At 39.7% G+C, this 21495-nt stretch overlaps 1 protein-coding gene across 12 annotated transcripts in view; it reads right to left on the reverse strand.

Annotated features, from left to right (window-relative positions):
- CLIP1 (CAP-Gly domain containing linker protein 1) overlaps window positions 1-21495 on the reverse strand; it is a 99280-nt gene that overhangs the window by 18165 nt on the left and 59620 nt on the right. For 11 of the 12 annotated variants that reach the window (XM_045534873.1, XM_045534869.1, XM_045534865.1 and 8 more), the window contains 3 exons: window positions 16387-16503; window positions 14284-14390; window positions 9573-9693 (listed from right to left, as the gene is read on the reverse strand). In XM_045534873.1, coding sequence (XP_045390829.1) covers window positions 9573-9693; window positions 14284-14390; window positions 16387-16503 — 345 coding nt within the window. Of the gene's footprint in view, window positions 1-9572; window positions 9694-14283; window positions 14391-16386; window positions 16504-18184; window positions 20453-21495 lie in introns of all 12 variants that reach the window. The other variant, XM_045534876.1, reaches the window with a different exon arrangement.

Raw genomic sequence — 21495 nt, forward strand, 5'->3', positions numbered from 1 at the left:
GCTACCTCCACCAGGGTCACACCCCCTTCCCAGGATGGACCAAATCCAGTGACTATCAGTGTGGGATAATAAAAAGACTGGCCATCTCAGTCCAATTTGGGACAGTTCTGACAGGCCCCTCCAGCTCCAGCGCTCCCCGTGGGGTTGGTCAGGGCAGTCACTTGGGCTGCATCACAGTGCAACGTCTCCCTCTGCCCAATCCTGCTTCCTTCTCCTCTTGTCATGGGTGCTGCCCCAAGGACACACTTTAGCAAATATCACGCACACCAAACACTCGGAGAACTCAACCTGCAGCGGTGTGCATTAAGTTACCAACATAAGTTCTTATACAGTGCAGGAAGGACAGCATCCCTTAAGACCGGTTTGAGTTTATGTGAATATGTAATGAATTATATAATATAAATAAATATATATGTGAATATTTACATCCTCAAATACATACACACAGGTATCTTTGTCCTTTATCACAGAAAGATGTTGATAGTGGGGCCACAAGGTAGGGGGACTGTGACTAACTGAAGCCAACACACACAAAGTAGTTCCGTACATAGTGCACACGTCACCTTCATCTTTACCCTTTTACTCCCAGGTGCTGAGAAGACAGCAGTTGCTCCTCCCTTAATACTGCTAGTATCTTTAGTAAAGGGCATCCTCTGTCCAGCTGTGAACATCCTTAACTACGCAGGGGCAAAGTGGAAAGGACCACACCCTCTGGCGTGGACATGCTGGCAGTCATTTTCAGAGTTGATGACATCCCAGTGCTAGGGAATGGCTTTCTACAAATCCCCTCAAAAGCTAGAGACATTAAAGAGGACCCTAGAGAAGTCTAGAAGTACATCTCAATCAAGAAACTTAAAATATGCAGGAAGAGAATCTGTAGGCTGTACAAAGACCTTCAAGAACTGAATGTATCCCTTGGACCATTTCCTAAACGTGATGCTCAAACATGCTTGATTGGGTGAAAGGAAGAGTCCCACAGAACCCAAACAAATGAGAGGTTTTGGCATCAGCAATTCCCTAAGTTGCAGATAAAATTATATTTAAAAAATTACTTTATTATTTTTGTTAAAATAATACAGCTTTTTTTTTTGAAAAAAAGAAATTCAGCAACATAGAAAAAGACAAAAAAGGGAAAAAATCTCCCCAAGTCTACCATTTAGAAATGATAATTAACATTAGCTAAATGACAGGCCAGATATCTCCATGTATATATATAGTGAGGAGGACAGACGGGGGAGAAAAGCAAATTTAATTTTACTTTAACAGGAGAAAGAAAAATTGAAGTAAACAAAAGAAATGAGTTGAAAGCAACAAAATGTTCTTTGCCACAAGATATGGTTCTAAGAGATCCCGCTAGGTGTACTGTATATTATATATTTATTTTATAAAATTTTTAAGTAAATTTTTTAAAAAAGAAGTTAATGTAATTTCCTTAGGTATGTATAAATTAATTTTAATTTTAGGTAGTATCAAATATCACCCTGATATAAAAGACAAGGAAGTTTGTACACTTCCATTTTGTTTCAGCCCTGCCACCTCAAATTTTGTTAGTCATATTCTTGGCGTATTTTTTCTCCTTTCTCTTCTTACCTTGCACATGTTTTAAATTTACATTCACCAAATGATCAAAATTAACATCACCAATAATGGGACAAAGCAACATCACATGCCTCCTGGCAGGACACAGTTTCACTTCTATCATCTTCCTACTAAAAATGTACGACCTGAATACCTTCAGGAAGAAATATCAAACTTAAACACCACTAAGCAGCCTGTTCTCTTCACAAATGTCAATGTCATAAAAGACAATGAAAGGCAGAGGAACTGTTCCAGATTAAAGATGACTAACGAGACACAACAACTCAATGAATGGAATGCTTGATCTTGGATTGGATCCTGAACCTAAAAGATAATGTTGTAAAGGACATTACTGGGACAACTGCCTAAATAGGAATATGGCCTGTATGTTATACAATAGTGCTGTACTGAGGCTGAACTTCCTTAATCTGATGACTGCTCTGTGGTTATGTAAAAACAAGTCCTTAGAGTCTGTGAGCATTCTTTGTTCTATTCTTACAACTTTTCACAAAGTTTGAAGTAATTTCCAAATAAAACGTTAAAAACACTCTTTTGCAAGGATGGTTTCCCACAGCTGTCTGCTTAGCCGTCCATCTACTGGATGCAATGCTTACCACCTGGCCTTCTGTCAGTTTCTCCTTGGCCAAGGCCTTTATTTTGGTTCATGTCTTGCTTGGCTAGATTTTATCATCAAGTGGCCAGAAGGATTCACAGATGCTACAGATACTAAGTTCTTTCATGTTTGAAAACATCTACCTGTCTTCTTACCTGAATAATAATTGTCTGGATATGATGCTGTTGATCATATTTTCTGTCCCTGAGAACTTTGGAAATACTACATCAGTTTTCTGGCATCAAATGTGGCTGCAGTGGGTTGGGTTTTTTTTAACATTTTTATAAGGAATTTCCTTTTTCTGCCTAGGCACTGAAGAATTATTTCTGTATTCTTGGATTTCAACAATAACCAGGGTATTTTTTGGTGTTAGTTCTTTTGGACTTTTTTTGTGGGGGGAGACAGTCTTTCCCTGTTGCCCAGGCTAGAGTGCCATGGCGTCCTCATAGCTCATTGCAACCTCAAACTCCTGGGCTCAAGCGATCCTCCTGCCTCAGCCTTCTGAGCAGCTGGGACTACAGGCATACGCCACCATGCCTGACTAATTTTTTTTTTTTCTATTTTTAGTAGAGATGGGGTCTCCCTCTTACTCAGGCTGGTCTCAAACTCCTCAGCTCAAGCGATCCTCCTGCCTGGCCTCCCATAATGCTAGGATTACAGCCCTGAGCCACCACGCCCAGCCTGGACCAATTTTTACCAGTGAGTTCCCCTACTGGGTTTTCATACAACCCACTATGTCCTTTCAGTTTGCAGATTCAGTTCTTCCTTCACTTGGGGGAATCTCCTTATTGTATCTCGTAACACTTTCTTCTATTACATTTGCTGAGTTCTTTCCTTCAGGGACAGTAATTATACTCATTTGGATTATCTTTGCCCTCTGTAGTTTTTATTATCTTTCCTCCAATTGCTTTAATATATTTGACTATTTTCTTATTTATTATGATTAGTTCAAGCCTTTCTTTCATGTTTAGAAATGTTTATAAGGTTCTTTTCTGTTTCTGACTTAATAGTTCTGATATAGTGTGGTTTGGTCTTCAACTTGTTTCTTTAACTCTACGCTGTTAAACTCACTGTGATGTTGTATCATCTCTTTGAACAGTTGTTTTATTGAAATAACTTAAGTTTTACGTAACACAAAGCGCTTTCTTCCTCTGGGTAATGCTTTCTCATGGCCTGAATTCCTCATTTCTCTTTGGATCCTTATGTTCCTTTTTCTTCCTTTTTTTTCCCCTTTTGGTGCACTATGTTTACAATGGTTCATCTTATTATGGACAGCTCTACCTGGACCTTCTATCTGCTCACATATAATGAGAGTGCGTGTCCCCTGACACCCTCCCTACCTTATCTGAGGCCTTTATCTTCCTCTTCAAGCTACAGCTGAGAAGTTCAGCACTGCAGTCTACACATGCCTGTTGCCAGAGGGCCCTGGGACAGATACAAGGATGGGGAAAGTGGGAAGAGTTGAGGCCAAGCGTAGAATCTGTTGGAGATCTTTTTCCTGAGATTCTTTAGTGTCTTGTGCCTCATTTGCTCCACCTGAACAGAGGTGATCCTATTCCCACAGGACAATGTCCTCAGGCTTCAGCCTTGGGGCACATGTTCCAGGTGCCCCTACTACTGTGCTCTCAACGTCTGCTCTTGCCTGCTGTGTTGCCTTCCCCTCCTAGAGACTGGAACCCAGCCTCTTTTGTGGCTGGAGGTGGTTATGTGACACTATTATAGAGATCTGAACTTTCTTCCCCAAATTAAAAGACAAAACCATGTGAGAAGAAGCCCTCTGCCGTTCCCTACTCTGCCCTTCCCCCTGGTTCCTCCTGGAAAGCTTTGCAAAGCACGACAGCCATCCGCTATCACGTGGACAAAAGCTGCATGCCAAGGACAGCAGCAGGGCAGAAAGGAGGAGCCGGGTTCTGTGAGGACGTCTTGAGAGGCTGTACCCTCCCTGGATTGCCACCTGTGGACTTATCATCTGAGAAAAACAGCCCCAGTGCCCTGTGTCCCTCAGCCACCGTTTGTTGGCTAGACTAGCTGTGGAAAATGACAAGTGGCAGTGTTTCCCACCTCTGGTAAAATCCTCAGGTGGTAGAAGAGGGCCTCTAGCCACAACAAGTTTCCCATGACCTTTGCCCCAGGCTGCCTGCTCACATCTCCTGAAGACAGTGTAATTTTTTCAAGCTGGACTGGGCACATGGATGGAGAGAATTAGAGTAAAAACTCCCAGTATTTCACTGTTCACCTTCTTGTCCACTTACCACTGGGATACAGTGTAGGAGTCAAACAGTTTTGCTGCTTTTCTTGCTTGCCAGTTTTAAAGTTTACAGCATGAAGTTGATTGGCTTTGTTCCCTTCTGCTGCTTAAATACAGAAAAACTGTGTCCGTATCATTAGGTATTAAAGGGAGAGAGATTCTATGATCCAGCTTCCGTCAGCCCGAGTTGCCCAGAAGTCCCAAGACCAGATTAAAACTATGATGCTGATCACCATTTTCCAAAATAATGTGACAGGCTAAAAACAGCTTTCCCTTTCTGAACATTTATGTCTGAAAACTTAAGCTTATATAAAGGCAGGTATTATTTGTGGGTCAACTTAGATGCTAACCTAAGTTTTTTTGTATATTAATGCATCTGCTGTAAGCTGTCAAGAAAAACTGCTTATGAAATACAGTTATTGAGTCATCTAATCCCTGTCCAGTTTCCACAAGCAAACTGTAACCTCATTTTGCAAACAGCCAGGGGGAAAATCAGTACTGTTCCCATAGTGACAGCTCAGTGTATCTGCTATCCTTAGAAGGTGGAATACATGTGAGGTTCGGAAATGATAAATCAGACATCTCAAAAGTGACTACCTAAGGTGACTATTTCTATAGCAGAGCTAACATTATTATTTTTAGAATTCCCTATGAAAAGAAAATAATGCTCTGTATGGTTTCCATTAATCTTGGAACGGCATGACCCTGGCTGGACTCACTCTGTGTGCTTCTACCATCCACACAGGGCAAATGCCCCACTTATTTGGTGATCAGGCTTTTTGGCAACCGTAACTCTGCAACAAAGCTATGAGACTGGAAGTGACTGGAATCACGTAAAAAAGTAGAAAGAGCAGTCACAAAGCCTTGCACCTTTTTCTATGAAAGAAGACCTGGAGCCCTTGCTAAAAACAAAGTACTCATCCAACACTCATGTGCTTTTCATTCAAATCTACATGTCATGCTTTACGATTCCTACTTTCTTGCAGTCTGTGTGGAGAGAGAAGCAGGAGCACTCGACCACTGGCCACAATACAGCGTCCCGGTGTCAAGGCAACCGTGGAGTCCGCAACATGAACACAGGAAGGCAGCAGCTCACTCTGCTTGAGATTAGAGGTGATGACCTTTGGGATGGGCCTCTAACCATGAGTGGGGGAAGGGAGAAGAAAAGATACAAAAGCAGACATGTGAATAAGTAACCATGTGTGGCAAGAGATGCAGGAGAAATACGAGCAAATCAGGTGGAAGGAGGTGAAGGAGGAAAGTCAGGAACAGAGGTGATGGTAGTGCCAGCTGGTCACAGAGAATGGAAGGGAAGCCATTCGTCTTTGCACTTGCTGGGTAAGTGATGACTTCAGCAAGAGTCCCTTCAAGAATGCACTGCAGTGGCAAAAAGCAGATAGCAGGGGTGGGGAAAAATGGGAGGTGAAAAATAAGGCAGAAAAAGATTACTCTTTTTTAAAAAGTTTGAAAATTAACAAAAAAAAAAAAGGAGAAGACAGAGTTGTAAGGATGAACAGGGTGGCAAGATTTAGAACTGCTGTCAAGGAAATGAGAAAGATTTCCTATCCCACAGAAGACCCAAAGTGGCAACTGGCAGCAGCTGCTGCAGGCAGGGCTGTGGACACTGGGGGACTGGTGACCACACGAAAGGAGAAAGGAGGCGTGAACACCTGAAGCAAATGGATGAATGACATGTGGTACATCCATTCAATGGAATGCTATGGAGATTTAAAGAAACAACTATAGGGAGAATGTCTTAAGCAGGCGACAAAGAATGCACACAGGAGGCTTTTGTTTCTGGCCTTGCCAGCTCCTTAACGGGGACCATGAGCAAGCACCTGAACCCTCCCCTGTGCCAAATACACGTGGTGCTCCCTTGTCAACCAAGGCAAATAGGGTTTCAAACCTTTGCTCCTTATTAGTTCTCTTTATTTCAGAATTTCCTAAATAACCTTTTTAAGGTGATGAAGAGAGAAAGTGTTCTACAAAACCACTGTCAGGTTATTTCAATCAATATTTGAAATAAATATTTCAATAAATAATCTCACTTCTAAATAACCCCTTGAGAACTTGGTTAAGAAATCCTGACAAAGATTTACTTATTTAAAGTAAAAATGACAGACAGGAAATGAAATGGCCTTTCTCATAGAATGAAATGAAATAGCCCCCTTAGAGGGGGCTTCTCTAAGGAAGTTAAAAACCCTTTGCCAATAATCCTAGTGAAATTCTTAAGATGCAGAACAGATTCTGGGATGTTCTGGGTTTTCTAAGCAAAATAAACATTTGAGGCAAAAAAATATATATCAGGAGAGTTCAGGGTGCAATTTAACATTACTATTTGACCTACACCTACCACATTCCTAGCTCTCAGGTGGGTTTTTTATTTTTTATTTTTTTAAGAGACTGGGTCTTGCTATGTTGCCCAGGCTGGTCTCAAACTCCTGGACTCAAGTGATCCTCCCAGCTCAGCATCCCAAGTAGCTGAGATTACAGATATGACCCACCAAGCCTGGCAACAGGTTTTTGTTTTTGTTTTTATCTTAACTACAATAATTATGAATTAAGTAGAAATAAGTTTCATTCTCAGTATAGGATAACAGCAGGAAAAATAGGCCTCAGAGTGAGACCCAATTTCAAATCTCAGCTCCTCCACTGCTAACTGTGTATCCTTTGCAAGTTACTTCACTGTTGAGCCTCTGTTGCTTACCTACAAAATAATCTTACTATCTCAGAGGTAGGTTGTGATGATTCCGTGAAAAAATGGTGAAGCAATAAGCTCAGCAAACATTCAATGAATTATGGTGTTATTAAGCAGAGGAACCAGGAGAAAACCCAGGTCCTGGTCAGTTTTTATCTATTCCATGTCAATCTAGCCTCCACTGTCTTAATTTTAGAATGAAACACTAAATATTTCTATAGTACTACAATTAAAATTCTTTTTTTAATAGCATTTTTGCCAAACACTGTAGCTCTGTATATATCTCTAACACAGCTAATCAATAGTTTGACTTAACTATAAAAAGTAACAGTAAAAATTCATAAATTTTACAGAAGTAAACAACACTCTAGATTCTTGGAGATTATACACAGTTAAGAGTAAAAGAACCTAATGAATTAATCAGTCTCCAATAAACTAAGGTTGCTTTTAAGTTATGGGTGATTCTCTCCACTCTTTTGAAATATATATATCACGGGAAGAATGATCTGTAATCTTGCTTAGTAATCAATATCATGTTTAACAATCTCCATCATCAAAGCCTATCATGTTTTAATTTACACCCATGTGTTTCTATCTTCTCAGTTAAACACAGAAAAGTACAAATGGCCTAAGAATCCATCTCATTCTTTAAAAGGAGATCACTTTCTTAGCTGTTCCTGTAGGCATTATTTTCTAACCCCCTGCAAAGTGACTGTTTTCAAACTTTTAATCACAAAACCTTCTTAGTAGCAAGCTAACTGAAATCCCTAATGCAAAAGAAAACAGAGCTGCTAGGATGGAGAGAAGCCCTGGACACTCTGCCCAAGGAATCATGATGTTTCCTGAATCCCTTCCGGTTCTGAATGACAGAAACAAGAACTGTAATCACCCATGTAGCTGAGGTCACAACATCAGATGAGAGGAAGATCTGTATTCTTCCTGTTTATGGATGCACTCTCTCTGCCAGAGACTTTCAATGAAATGAGATAAGCTGAGACGGAAGCAGACTCGGCACTTAGCCAAAACTGTTCTCTTCCAAGTCCTTGTGGACACACTGATGTTGGAGATGCCAAATGTTTCAGATGCTCTATCTTGTGGCAGGAAAACAACAACCTCTTCTGATCAAAGGGCTTCTATTCTTCATGAACTCCAATTTCTCACAAACTGATTGATCAAAGGAGAATGCAGTGACCCTAATTGAGTCAACACACTTTGATTCTTTTCTGGACCCAAATCAGAAGATGACAAATATCTCTTGAAACTCCTAGCTGAATGATGTTGAGCAAATTACTAACTTGTTATGCTTTCGTTTCCTCTTTTACAAATGGAGATAATAACAGTGCCATCTCTTAGAATTATGGTAAGGATTAAGTGAGATGATAGCCATCATTTATCTGTGCCTGTCACATAGTAAGAGCCAATAAATGTTAGTTACTATCACCACTAGCATCATCATCATCTTGGAGTCTGGCAATTCTTTCATGAAATAAGAAAACTGTGGAAAGCTATAATGAAGATTTTAAAGTCTGAAATCAACTGTCCAAAAAGTTCTTTCTCAACAAACTGCACCATGTCAATGGGTACTCAATACAATTACCCCGAAATACTCCATCCTAAGTGAGAATGTTTACAACGAAAACAGAGGAAAAATAATTTTTTCCCTTGGAGTACAAACCAAGACTTAATGACTACACAGCCAAAGGCTCTTAAAAACATAATTTCAAGCTGCTGCTCTGAGGTCAGATATAACTAACAATTCAACTGTCAGAGAAGCATAAAAAGCAGAAGATGGCATTCTTTAAAATCGATTTTCTTCTCATGTTTAATCAACTTCTGTCAGAAAACTCTGTAATTTAAATACAGAAGCAAATAGGTTGTGATTTGCTTATAGTTCAATCCAGTTGTAACACATACTCTATACATATATCCATACACACAAGTGCACATACATACACAGTCCATTAGGAAAGAAAAGTAGAGTTCTATTTTAAATCAGCTGCCAACCTTCACATCAAATCCATATTCTTGGAATCTATTTCCTTAAAATCAATTTTGATCAAAGAGAGAAAAAAATCTTAAAAGAAAAATAATTTTGAGATCCAAGGAATAGCAGGGAGAAGATATTGTCCCTCTTCCATTTAAATGTATTGCTATAAGTTCATCTAATAAAGATCTTATTTTCTACTTGCTTACAAGTTCCAGTGTTTTGTTGCCTTTTTTTTTTTTTTTAAAGGACCTGTCAATTCACTCCTACTGCTAAATCCTAAATCCCACAGCAGGACGCTTGAAAAAGAGGAGACATAACACAGGTAACTTGAAATTCCATTCGGAATGACCCAGCCACACTGAGCACATCTGAGTAGTCGCCAAGCACACCGCCAACAGGAGCAGCATCCGTGTGGCAGAAGTGCAAACCCTCACCGAAGGACACTGACCTTTTGATGACTTGTGACTTCGTCCCTGCTTCTCCCCAGCTCCTCAGCAAGTTTAACGTTCTCTTCTTGCAATGCTGAAAGCTGCTGGGACTTCTGAGCTGCTGCCTGCTTTAGGGTTTCTCTGCAAGGACAGTGAGTGCAGGGTTACCATAGAAACAAGACAGGCAAGGAAACTGTGGGAGACAACCAGCTTCACAGCACTGAGGAAAATATATCTGGGTCACGTGCCTGATGGGATCTATAATAACTGGAGACACTATTATCTACATGCAGGAGGGGCCAAATGGCTTTAACCTCTCAAAAGGAGGACTGCCACCGTCAATTATTACATTTTTTTAAAACCTCCTGAACACTATGCCACCACTCCCACCACCCACACTTACTGAATACAAAAAGGAATTTTGTTATAAAATAAATGACAAATGAGCTGGTCAGTACAGCCCTCTAGCCTTTAGGGATATTTCCATTAGGTAATTACAGTAAAAAAAACCCAGTATGCTGATAACGTGACTTAATTTGCTGCCAGGGCACTCTGTTCTAACTACAGAGATACATGATTTGGTTTTCACTGGAAGAAATAAAAATCCAATGGTCCCATTTACCAGCGTCTGTCAGAGCCCAGTGCTGATGTAAACCTGAGTATATTTTTAGGACAACTAGAGACAGAATGTCCAAAGGAAATACAGTTTTCTAATTACGTAACAGTTGTTTTATTTTGGTAGTATTCTTTCCACAATGTTAATTTATAATTATAGGAAGCAAATAAAAATATAACACAGACTACTAACCTATACCATGAACATTAGCATATAAAATATGAGGATAGGTATAGGAAGCATCTTCCCATTATTAAAATCAATCCAAAAGATACATCCTAAATTATTATACTTTATACACAAAATATTTTATTTGATCACTAAATTTTAGTTTTATGTTATAGAAGGCTTGGATGCAATTATAAATTTTAAGTAAGTCTGTGCTGGTTAAACTCCATTTAGCAAGCTGTCATACGTGGCTGAATTCTGAATCAAGTCATCTGGGTATGAATCCATCTGCTGATGCATGAACACATCTATTTTTAACTTCAATTGTCTAATGGGTGGCAGTGTTTGGCGTATTCAATTTTCTCAGTATTTAATTCCCCATCTACCTACAATATCCATATTGGGATGACCTCATATAGATTTGGGGATATAAATCTACACAAAATTTCTCTTAGCACACTAAATTAGGCTTTTTACAGAGATGTTTATTTAGCAAGTGAAGAAAAGTCGAGAAGGAATTTTAGCCTCAGGTAATTAGTCATTCAAAAGCTGAGAGGCTTGATTTTAATTATGGGTGTATATATATACGTATACATACAAATATACACAAACATACATATCACAGCTAAAGTTTATCTTCTGGCTGAAGTCCATCAGTTCTTGACAAATCAGAACATTTTTCTTATGATGCATTTATCATAAGGCAAACGTTTTATTTCCCAGGTGGTCGCTGCCTTCATGAGGGACCATTTGGTCTCAGCATTTGTGTGGCTTGTCAGAGTGCTAAGTTTGTGGTCCTGTTCCTTCTCTCTTAAGCCCACAGTAAGGAAAATTAAAACAAAGCATCAAAGAAGTAATCTAAAAGTGGCCAAGATGTCCTAAAGTGCTGAGCTATAAAAATGATATATAATGCTTTAAAATTTACAAAATGCTTTTATATACATTTTATCATTTAATCCTCAAAGCTCAAGGAGGCTAACGTCATTATTTATATTTTAACATGAGAAGACTAAAGCTCAGGAAGTAATACCATTTGCCCCAAATAATAAAGCCAGTAAGTACCAGAATTGAAAGAATAGGAGTTACAATTGGCAGATGACTTCAGTTGTGATCCAAATATAGGAACACTTTTTCTTAGTGGGTCACAGGTAAATACATTTTATAGAGAAAAGAGGGTCCAATAACACAAATTCTGGAAATATTCAGTGAATGACTTTGAAAATATTTCTAACAATTTTTAAAGAAGCTACTTTTCTTTCTACATGACAAGGTACCTTGAAATAGAAAAGACTAGTTTTAAAATTGAGAGACAAAATAAACATTGTTAATATTGACTTGCAAATATTTTATCTATGAATCCATCATGAGTCTGTTGTCATGCTAAATGTATTGTAGATTTATTACTATGCCAGGTGAGTAATTAAATATAAAAATTAGATTGCTATTACATTCCCTAAGATCCAAAATTATACATGAACGGGAAACCATTTTGTGTTGATCTCCAGTTGAAAATAGGAGCTGCCTAACTGAAGCCAAGAGCCTTCCTAAACCAGTCTAGTACGTAGCATACAGGAAAGGAACACCTGGTTCCAGGTGCTGGTTTCCAGGGGCAAGGACAGTATTCTAGAGGAAGTGTTTAGGTGAGGAGAAACACCAAAAAAGCTCCAGAGGATAAGAAGAACCCCATATACATGTAAACCACAGGCAAAGCAAACAGTTGCTCACCCAGCTGTGAGCACTGAGGACAAGACTAAGGAATGGCACATTGACTGCCCTGTTTTGAGAAGCACTGGTCCCATCACATAGTCCTCTTACATCGGATGGTCTTGAAACCTGGCTAAGTCCAGAGTAGGGAACAACGAGTCATGGGGGCAGGGGCTTTTCAACCTACTGCCCCATGCTTCCCTCCGCCGGGTTCTATGGCATGCTACCTACCATATGTCTCCCACTGTCCTTCCTTCCTGTTAAAAGTCCTGGCCGTGCCACGTTACTGACAGGAAGACACGATTCCCTCCAGTCTGGTAGGGCAGGAAAAAGGTAAAGACTCCAAAGCAACCCAGGCTCTCTTTGCCCTGGGGGCTGGTTCCTCCTCACCCCACTTTGCTCAAGGGTCAGAGGTCTGGGGAATGCAGTAGTAGGGACAGCTAAGCACAGGCTGAGGACAGAGTGACAGCAGCTGGAGCCGTCATCTCTTCCTCCCAATCCTTTGCTTCCACAGGCACAAAGTTAAGCTTTTTATTGGAATAACTCAAAGAAGGGGACACAAAAACAGTTTACTTCACAACAGGGGCGAAACCAACTCCACACTAACTAGGGGTGGGTGACACTACAGTATTTCGTGAAGACTCCAGACACGGAAGAGTAATCTCACTGAAGTACTAGCAACGACCACTACAAGAAATTCCAGGTAGTATTGCAGGAAAGAGGAATTTTATCCAAATCCTAAAAGCTCTCTTGGCTAGATCCACGCTGGCCCTGCACCTCCATTACCTGGTATGGCCCAGAGCTCAGAAGTGGGGCTACGGCAGGGGAGGGTGGTGAGGAATCTCCTCCTCCTGCTGCTCACACCCTCCCTCCCCAGCTGTCTGTGTGACACCAACAGACTGAAGTCAACTTACTCCAGGTTAGCACAATGCCTTGTTGTCATGAGGGGAAAAAACTTCTCAACTATAATTGAACCCACCCTCACTGACTATAACTAAATTGCCATATTCAAACAATTGAGCTTGTTTTTCTTGTCCCAGCGGCCCACTATCTATCAGCTTTATTTGGCTTTGGCAGGCCAAAGAAATTGAAGCCTCTCCTAACGCCATCAGCACAATTGTAAATTTATAAATTTGTGTAAATGGAATTGTTGGGAACTGTTTAAACATAATCTAGAGAAATGTCATTAAAACTATGCCTCAGGAAGGAAATCTGTCATCAGTATCATGAGCTGTGCATCTCCTCAAGTGAGTAAGTAGCTCAGATCAAACTATTCCCAGGAGGTAATTTTAAGAACTCCCAGAAGAACTAGACATATACTAGCTTAATCCAAGCTCGATCAACAAATAGCACTGAGGATGGTGGCTCAAAACAGCAGTTTGGAACTGATGCTTTTGTTTTTGTTTGGATCCCATCTATTTGCATTATTAGAATTAGAAACAAATGGCATAAACCCTCGAAAGGCAGGGACCACACATAATCCATCTCTGTATCCTTCCCTGCTTAACTGTACCTTGCACAAAAGACACGCTCAAATGTTCACCAGATTAATAGGCTTCAGAGTTTTAGGTTCACACAGTTGAAACAGTGCAGTTATCAGAATAGAACACCAAATGAAATCTAGACTGCCACCACAAATTAAAATGCCAGATAAATGCCAATCTCTACTAACTACAATAACCAAACTTCAAAGAGTCAACAAAGGAAACACGAACAGTCTGCCTGCCTGAAACTGGGCAGCAGATTGATGGGTAAACGTTAACTTTAAAGAGTCTTCCAAAATGCTGGCTGTTTAATTTCTGTGCCAGAAGATTTGAGTACTCTTAAAAATAGAGATATTGAAAATCTCAAAAGTGACATGCTGGGTTTCTTTCCCCCTATAAAGAGTTTTGAGGGACTTATTAAAAAAGGTCTGACGTTTCCAAATGTTAAGATTGGCTATCATGTAAACGTATTATTTTAAACCTCTGATTGTACTTGTACTTTCATAAGGCTTTACAAAGTGATAGTCCCAAACATAACTCATCAGCCAGCACATTCTTCATCTTGATCCGTTAACTTAGCTGTAGTTCTGATTTAACGATGGTTATACTTCTGGGCTATGCAATAGTGTTTGGGGTACGGAAGGGTGACTATTACTTTTTACTTCATGTAATTTTCAAATACTTTAAAAATAATTAGCATTGTTTTCACTTTTTCAATTTAAAAGAAGTTCCACAATTTCTCTCAGGAGATAAACTTACATTTCTTTCCTGAATTCTTCCATTTTTTGATTCTCTACAGTCAAGAGTTCTTTTGATTTGTTCAGCTCTTCCACGTTTTTCAAGTTGTTTTCTTTCAGTGTGTCCAACTTTAAGACCAAGAGAAAAAAATTTGATGAAATTATTTCATTTTCCAATGACATGACTAGACAAATTATTCACGAAAATGTTTATTAAAACAAAAGATGAAATTAATCACTTGCAAAACAAAAAAAAAGTCACCTGGGTAAAGAGATTACAAATGACAAATCTTATTATAAACTGCAAACCTCCTTACACCTTTAGTTCGACATTTCCTGTACATCTGGCCAAAATGTCACACTAAATTGCTATTAATATGTAAATTAAAACTAAAGTTTTCTTTCATCTTGTGTACAATTCTCAGTAATCACTGAACTTGCTATTCAATATGATCCATCTTAAAAAAAACAGTAATAAATTGCAAAGCAATGACATCAGCAGGAATTATTTTTTGTAATGAGAAGAAATTCTTTTCCTTCCTAAATTAGTAATTTAGGATATGACATTTTTCAATGTCAGTACCAGATTCACATAGTCTTCATTACAAAAATCATTTGAATCAAAATATTTGTAGGCTGAAAAAAATGTAGTTATCCATCTGAACTTGAACCTGAAGACAAAAAAGCCATGTCTTAGGACTAAGGGGCACTCACACCTATTCAGCCCCTTCCACGTGCCCATGGGGGACACAGTCAGCTTAGGGCCTGGACCCTGCTGCAAAGGCAGATGTGTTACTGGGATGAGTGGGGATGACTAGAGGCACTGGCAGGTGGCTGGGGGGTCTAGGTGCGGAGCCTCTACCAAGGATGGGCCTCTATGCCTCAAGTGTGCTCCTGGGCCGTGCTGGCTTTCTGGGCCTTGCATAGTAGTCTCCTTTGGCTACGTCACATGCCACCAGTCAGGAATCCTAGAAAGTGTCTTGCTAGTTTTAACACCACCACTTTCCTTATAATGCCCTCTAACATTCCAGATTTACAGAACAATAAAAACAAAATATCACAATGGGTCCAAGAAAGGGTTCGTCCACTCTTGCATGCTGGCTGTAACAAAAGGAATATGTTAAGGAAGGAAACAGTTCTCTTTGATTCCATCCCTAAATGTTGGAGACATTCCCTAAAGTCTTCTCATTTACTTTTGCCTTCTAAGTTTGATTAATATCTATGATTTTTTAATGCCTTTATATTTTTAGCTTGTCTTTTTCTGTTAGGATTGTCAGTTCTATTAGATGAATATATGTGAAGTTTTGTTATTTACCCTGTAATTACCTCAAAATGTTCACGTCTTTATAGATTTTGATCTCTGTCCCTCCACAATGAGGAGGTCTCATCTTCACAGTGGCTACTCAGCTTGGCCATCCCCTCCCCTTGCTTTCATTCCTTAATGTCTTACCTGCCTATTATTTTAAAAAGCATCTGAAGTTCTATAGAACTTCCACAGCCATTTCAGTGAAACAGTCTGCTTAGGATTTAGGTAACAGCTTTCCAAAGGCAGGAAGGGTTGGTATGAGCCGGGAGGGTGGGAGTAGAGGAATCATAGAAGGGTACAGAAGGAGAAATGCTACTTGTGGATAGAATGGGAATATCTTGACGCCACAAATTTGTCCCAGCTCCAAAAGTGACTCATTCAAGATGACACAAAAGGAAATCAGTACTGAATTAGGCCAAGAAAAGACCCACATCAAACTCAGGGGCGAGGAATGGAATTTCATGGCTCGAAGTTGGGGAAAACAATGTGTGTGATTTAAGATAAAGAATACAAAAACAAGAGGATACCATCAGTGCCTCCTCTCACTAGGGCTGTCATTAAATAGTTGTCTTAGAAAGCCACGCTATTAGGGTTTCCCCTCAACTTGTACCGGTTGATCCCTCTGAATAAGTAATGAGGTAATACACTTTATTTAGTAATATCATGGCTCTGGTGGACATTTATCCAACCCACTATCACAGAGCAAACCTGCGTAAGGCCACACTTCAAAAAAAAATAAGCAATCTTGAGTTAATGATCAAACATTCCATGAAGCCAGTAAGTCGTTCTTTGTACAAAAAGCCATTTAAATCTGATTACTTCATTCTGTAGTTTTGCATTGGTTTGCTTGGTGTCCTCCAAGGAGGCCAGAGTCTCGGTCTTCTCTTTGGTCATCTGTTCCATTATCTGCATGGCATCTTCCGCTGTCTGAGCAGCCTAAATACAAGGGAACACTGTGAGAAATGAGGACACCCCTCGCCGACACCGTTCGGTGACGATCAGGCTGTGCAGCTCAGTGTGTGTGGGTAGGGGAGGCACACACAGGGTGAGTCAGTCACCAACCCAGTGTTCAAACACACAGCCCAAGACACGAACGGTCTTTACTCTGAAGTAGAACAGCGGAGCAGACCCTTTCGTGCCCTTTCTCATTAAGTCAATTGTTACGCAATTTGAATATTTTCAGACTCTCTAAACCTACATCTTTCCATGAAAGTTCCAAGTTACTTATACTGATAAGCATGCTCTCTTCATTCTGACTTATGTTTAAGAGACTGTTCAGTGATAATAAAGAGTAACATCCTTATATAGCTGAATTTCTCTGAATCATATAAGTTAAAAATACTATCCTTGCTATTTCAAATTTGGGGCTTTTGAAATCATTCAAAATTTAGGTTGGGAATTTTTCAAATAAAAATAAAAATTATTTGGGCATTTCTAACATAAGGCTCAAGAGTTAAATGAGAAGCATTTTGTGGAGATGTCTATGAGAGCAGCTGAAGGTAATGAATATAAACATGGCTGTGAATAAAAAAGATGTATGCATATGGAGACAAATTCTTAGCTGCTAAATATCAAAAGTAATCATAAAAAGATATAAAAATAATCATAAAAATACATTAAAATCTAGCCAGGCACGGTGGTGCACACCAGTAGTGCCAGCTACTTGGGAGGCTGAGACAGGAGGATTGCCTGAACCCAGGAGTCTAGCCTGGGCAATATAGCAAGAACCCATCTCTAATAAAAAAGAAAATTAAAATCTTTTTAGGCACTTGCTTATAATTTCATTTGCTCTAATAAAGTTTATGGGAATTCTGCATTATACCTATCCAATTACCAGCCATGAAGATTTCAATGGAATCTTCCAACTCCAAATGGACAGACACAGTGAAACAGTTAAAAGTCAAATAGATGATCCCATATTCAGTATGTGCCCATTTACTATAACTCTTAAGCCTTTAAGGACCACAGTTAAGGCCAGGCACAGTGGCTCACGCCTGTAATCCTAGCACTCTGGGAGGCCGAGGCGGGAGGATTGCTCAAGGTCAGGAGTTCGAGACCAGCCTGAGCAAGAGCAAGACCTCGTCTCTACTAAAAAAAAAAAAAAAAAAGAAAGAAAGAAAGAAAGAAATTAGCAGGACAACTACAAATATATAGGAAAAAAAATTAGCCGGGCATGGTGGTGCATGCCTGTAGTCCCAGCTAGATCGGGAGGCTGAAGCAGGAAGATGGCTTGAGCCCAGAAGTTTGAGGTTGCTGTGAGCGAGGCTGACGCCACAGCACTCTAGCTCAGGCAACACAGTGAGACTCTGTCTCAAAAAAAAAAAAAAAAGAACCACAGTGAACTTTTTCATGAAGTTTCTCTTTAAATTAAAAAAGAAATCCTTTTTATTCACAGTTTGCAATTTTTTCAAATGGGAAGAGACTACTACAATTAGATATTTAGTAAAGAATCTCCTTTTCAGACAGATTGTAATAAACAGCTTGAGACATCCAAGCAACTGATTTAATGGGGTGAATTTCCATAAGCAGAAATGAAGAAAAATCACTTAAGCCACTAAAGTTAGTGCACAGTGTTAGTAAGGAGTCCAGGTGCTCATACTTGAACCTCTCACTTTACCGTAAATGAATGAAGAGTCTCGAGCTCTCTAATTTTAAGGGTAAGCTTGCTCTTGTCTTTCCTCAAAGTACGGTTTTCATTTTGAGATTCTAGGAGGTTGGCTGAAATATTGCTGTTGGTTTTGGCCAACTGGCTGATCTCTTTCTGAAGGATGAAGTAACTTTCTGCCAGGTTCTCCTTCTCCTTCAGGAGCTGGTCCTTCTCCAGCATCACCTCTCTTTTCTCTGCTAGGAGGTTCTTGTTGTCCTGTATCACCTGGGCTCTTTCAGCCAGGGTGACCCCATGGTTCAGCCGCAGGTCATCCAGAATCTTGGTGAGGCAGCTGTGCAGTTCCTGCAGTTCCAACTTGGATTTGGACAAGGAAGCAAAATCACTTTTCAGAGTCTCTATATTGGCAGCGAGTTGAGCTGTTTCTGCACTCAAGAGTTCCTTTTCCTTAATTATCTCTACTACTCTTTGCTCCGATTTGGTCTTCTCTTGGATCAGCACAAACTTCTCAGACTGCAGCTCCTCAGTACACACTCTTAACTCTTTCACTTCCTGCTCCAGGAGCACCATTCTCCCATGAAGTTTATTTTTTTCATACAAGGAAGACTCATTCTCCTTTGTTCTGGCTTCTTGTTCCAGGATTAATGACTGCCGCATTTCGTGGATCTCCTCATTTAATTTCTGACACTCCTCCTGCAGGCTCAAGCCATCCCTCAACAAAATGTTCTTTTCAGAACAGCAAGTCTTAAGTTCAACATTCAAACTCTCCTTTGCATGCAATATGTTAGTGTGTTCTTTTTCTAGATTCTTTTTGGCATTTTGTGCCTCTTTCAGCATCAAAGAGAGATCACACTTGCTGGCCGCTAGTTCTTGGTTTTCCTTTTTTCTCTCTTGAAGCTCTTTCTTCAGAGCATCAATATTACCAAGTAGTTTCATCTTCTCATGCACAAGGATTCTTCTGTTCGCAGACTCTTGATCGTATTTCCTTTTAAGGTCTCCTATGGCTTTGATGGAATTTTCTCTCTCTGCAAGTAAATCTCCATTTTGCAATTCCAGTGCAGATCTTTCTTTCAAGAGACTATCCTGCTGCTTTTTAAGCTTAGTAAATTTCTGACAAACTGTCTCCTTCTCAGAAGTTAGATAACTGATCTTCTCGTTCAGGCTCATCTCAATACGAGCAACCTCTTCTGAGCATTTGTTGAGTTTTTCAGTGATGATCCTATTTTCACTTAAAAGTTCTCCTTTTTCAGCCAAAAGTCTCCTCTCAGAGGAGGCCAGGGTTTCTTTCTCATGCAGAAGCTGGATGCACTCAGAGTCTGTGATTGCTCGACTGGCCTTAATTTCTTCCAGCAGCTTTGTGAGGCCCGAGTTTGTGGCCTCGAGTTGCACTGTCTCCAGCTCTGCCTTTCTCAGAGCTTTGCTGGCATCATCCAACTGCTCATGGAGCCCACTGGCTTCCATGCGGAGCAGCTGTTGGACCTGGAGGGCGGCCTCCAGGTTGGCACGCAGCTTCTCCTGATCTTGAAGCAGAATGTCCTTCTCCAACTGCAGATCTCGGTTGTTCTGAAGAAGATTATCTCGTTCCACCTTTAAGGCTATGCACGTGTTATTGAGACTTGACTGTTTCTCTGAAGCTGACTTTTTCTCAGCTGTGAGATCTTCGATCTCCTGTGCCAAAGTTTTCTGATCTTTGACTAGCTCCTCATAAGAGCTCTGAAGCTTCTGAATAATGTCATCCTTATCTTTAGCCAAGACAATGTTTTCGGTAATAAGTTTCTTGATCTGATCCTTCAGGTGATCTTTTTCTTCCCGATCCTTCGTAGACTCAGCAATCAAAGTATCTTTGCCGAACTGGAGCTCTTCAATAAGTACCTGCATGCTCACCTTGGAAGCTTGCAAAGAGTCATTTTCTATATTTATCTTCAAGAGTTCTTCCTGTGCAATATTGATTTCTTTAAGCAATTTCTCTCTCTCAACAGCCAAAGCTTCATTATTGAGACGTTCCTGCTGATAAAGCTTTTCAGCATCTTGCTTTTCTTCTAAGACTTTCTCCTTTTCTAAATTAAGAGTTTCATTTATGGACCACAGCGTCTGTTGGTCTTCCTGAAGTAAAGTTATTTGGGCCTCCACCTCTATAAGCTTTGACAAAAGTGAACCTTTTTCTAACTTTAAATCATTTCCCTCCTGTGCAAGAAGCTGCTTCTCTGATTTCAGACCCCTCAGCTCTTCTGACATTAGTTCAATTTCTTTTTTGGCTGATGTTAACAAATAAGTTAGCGACTACAGAAACAAAAGATGGGAAGAATGGAAACAAAAATGAAATCAAGCAGACAAATGCAAGCCCAAATAATATAACCTAAGTCATAAATGTTTAAAAATGTCTACAATAAACTTTATAGAAACTATCTGAATAATAGGAAAAAGAAACTAGATAAACAGAGCCCATAAAAAGATAATACAAAGCAAGTTTAGCTTTGTAAAGTGCTTATTTATCTATTAGCTTATTTTATCTTGAAACAACTTGTGAAATTATTCCTGGTAGCTGCCTAGAAGACAAAGACAGTAGCATGACTTTGACATCAGGGCATAAGATTCTTTCCTGCCATTCTAATTATCCAATTATTTCTAATGTGGAAGGATTCATAGAAGAATTTTTAAAAACACAATTCAAAGAACTACAAAAAGTGAGTACATTTTAACTAAAAAAAAAAAAGGAGAGGCACAACAAGGGAAAATAAATTGTCGTCTTTAAACTAACTGCAGGACCTTACTTACTAAAGGACAGTCACTGAGCTGAGAGTGATTCAGTCCCAATATCACCCATAACTTATTAAAAAATACAGACTAATTTCTAGCCTTTGGTAACCAAAATGGATAGATTTTTTTAAAAATGTTTTGATTTGTAAGATAATTTGACCACAGTGTCTATACTCAGGCTGTCCAGAAAATTCTGCAATGCTATAAATGTAGAGTAGCCACTCACTACTGAGCACCTGAAATGTGGTGAGTGCAACTGATACGGTGTTTAATTTTATTAAAATGTAACAAATTTAAATTGTCTCACATGGCTGGTGGCTACTGTGTTGGATAGCACAGCTACAGACCACTGGCTTTTAAACTGGGGAACATGGAGGCTTCGTGGGCTCCATGAACCTCTCGAAATTGCATATAAAATTTGTTGAGTGCACATGCAAACAATCCTGGGAAAATATTCTTAGGTTTCATCCGATTCTCCAGAGTCTATGACTCATTAAAATCCACAGAAATCAGCTACAGACAACTTTGGAGGGGGAATAATCCTGGCATTTTAACCAAATGACCCT

Source organism: Lemur catta, chromosome 21 (assembly GCF_020740605.2).
Source record: "Lemur catta isolate mLemCat1 chromosome 21, mLemCat1.pri, whole genome shotgun sequence".
NCBI lineage: Eukaryota > Metazoa > Chordata > Mammalia > Primates > Lemuridae > Lemur > Lemur catta.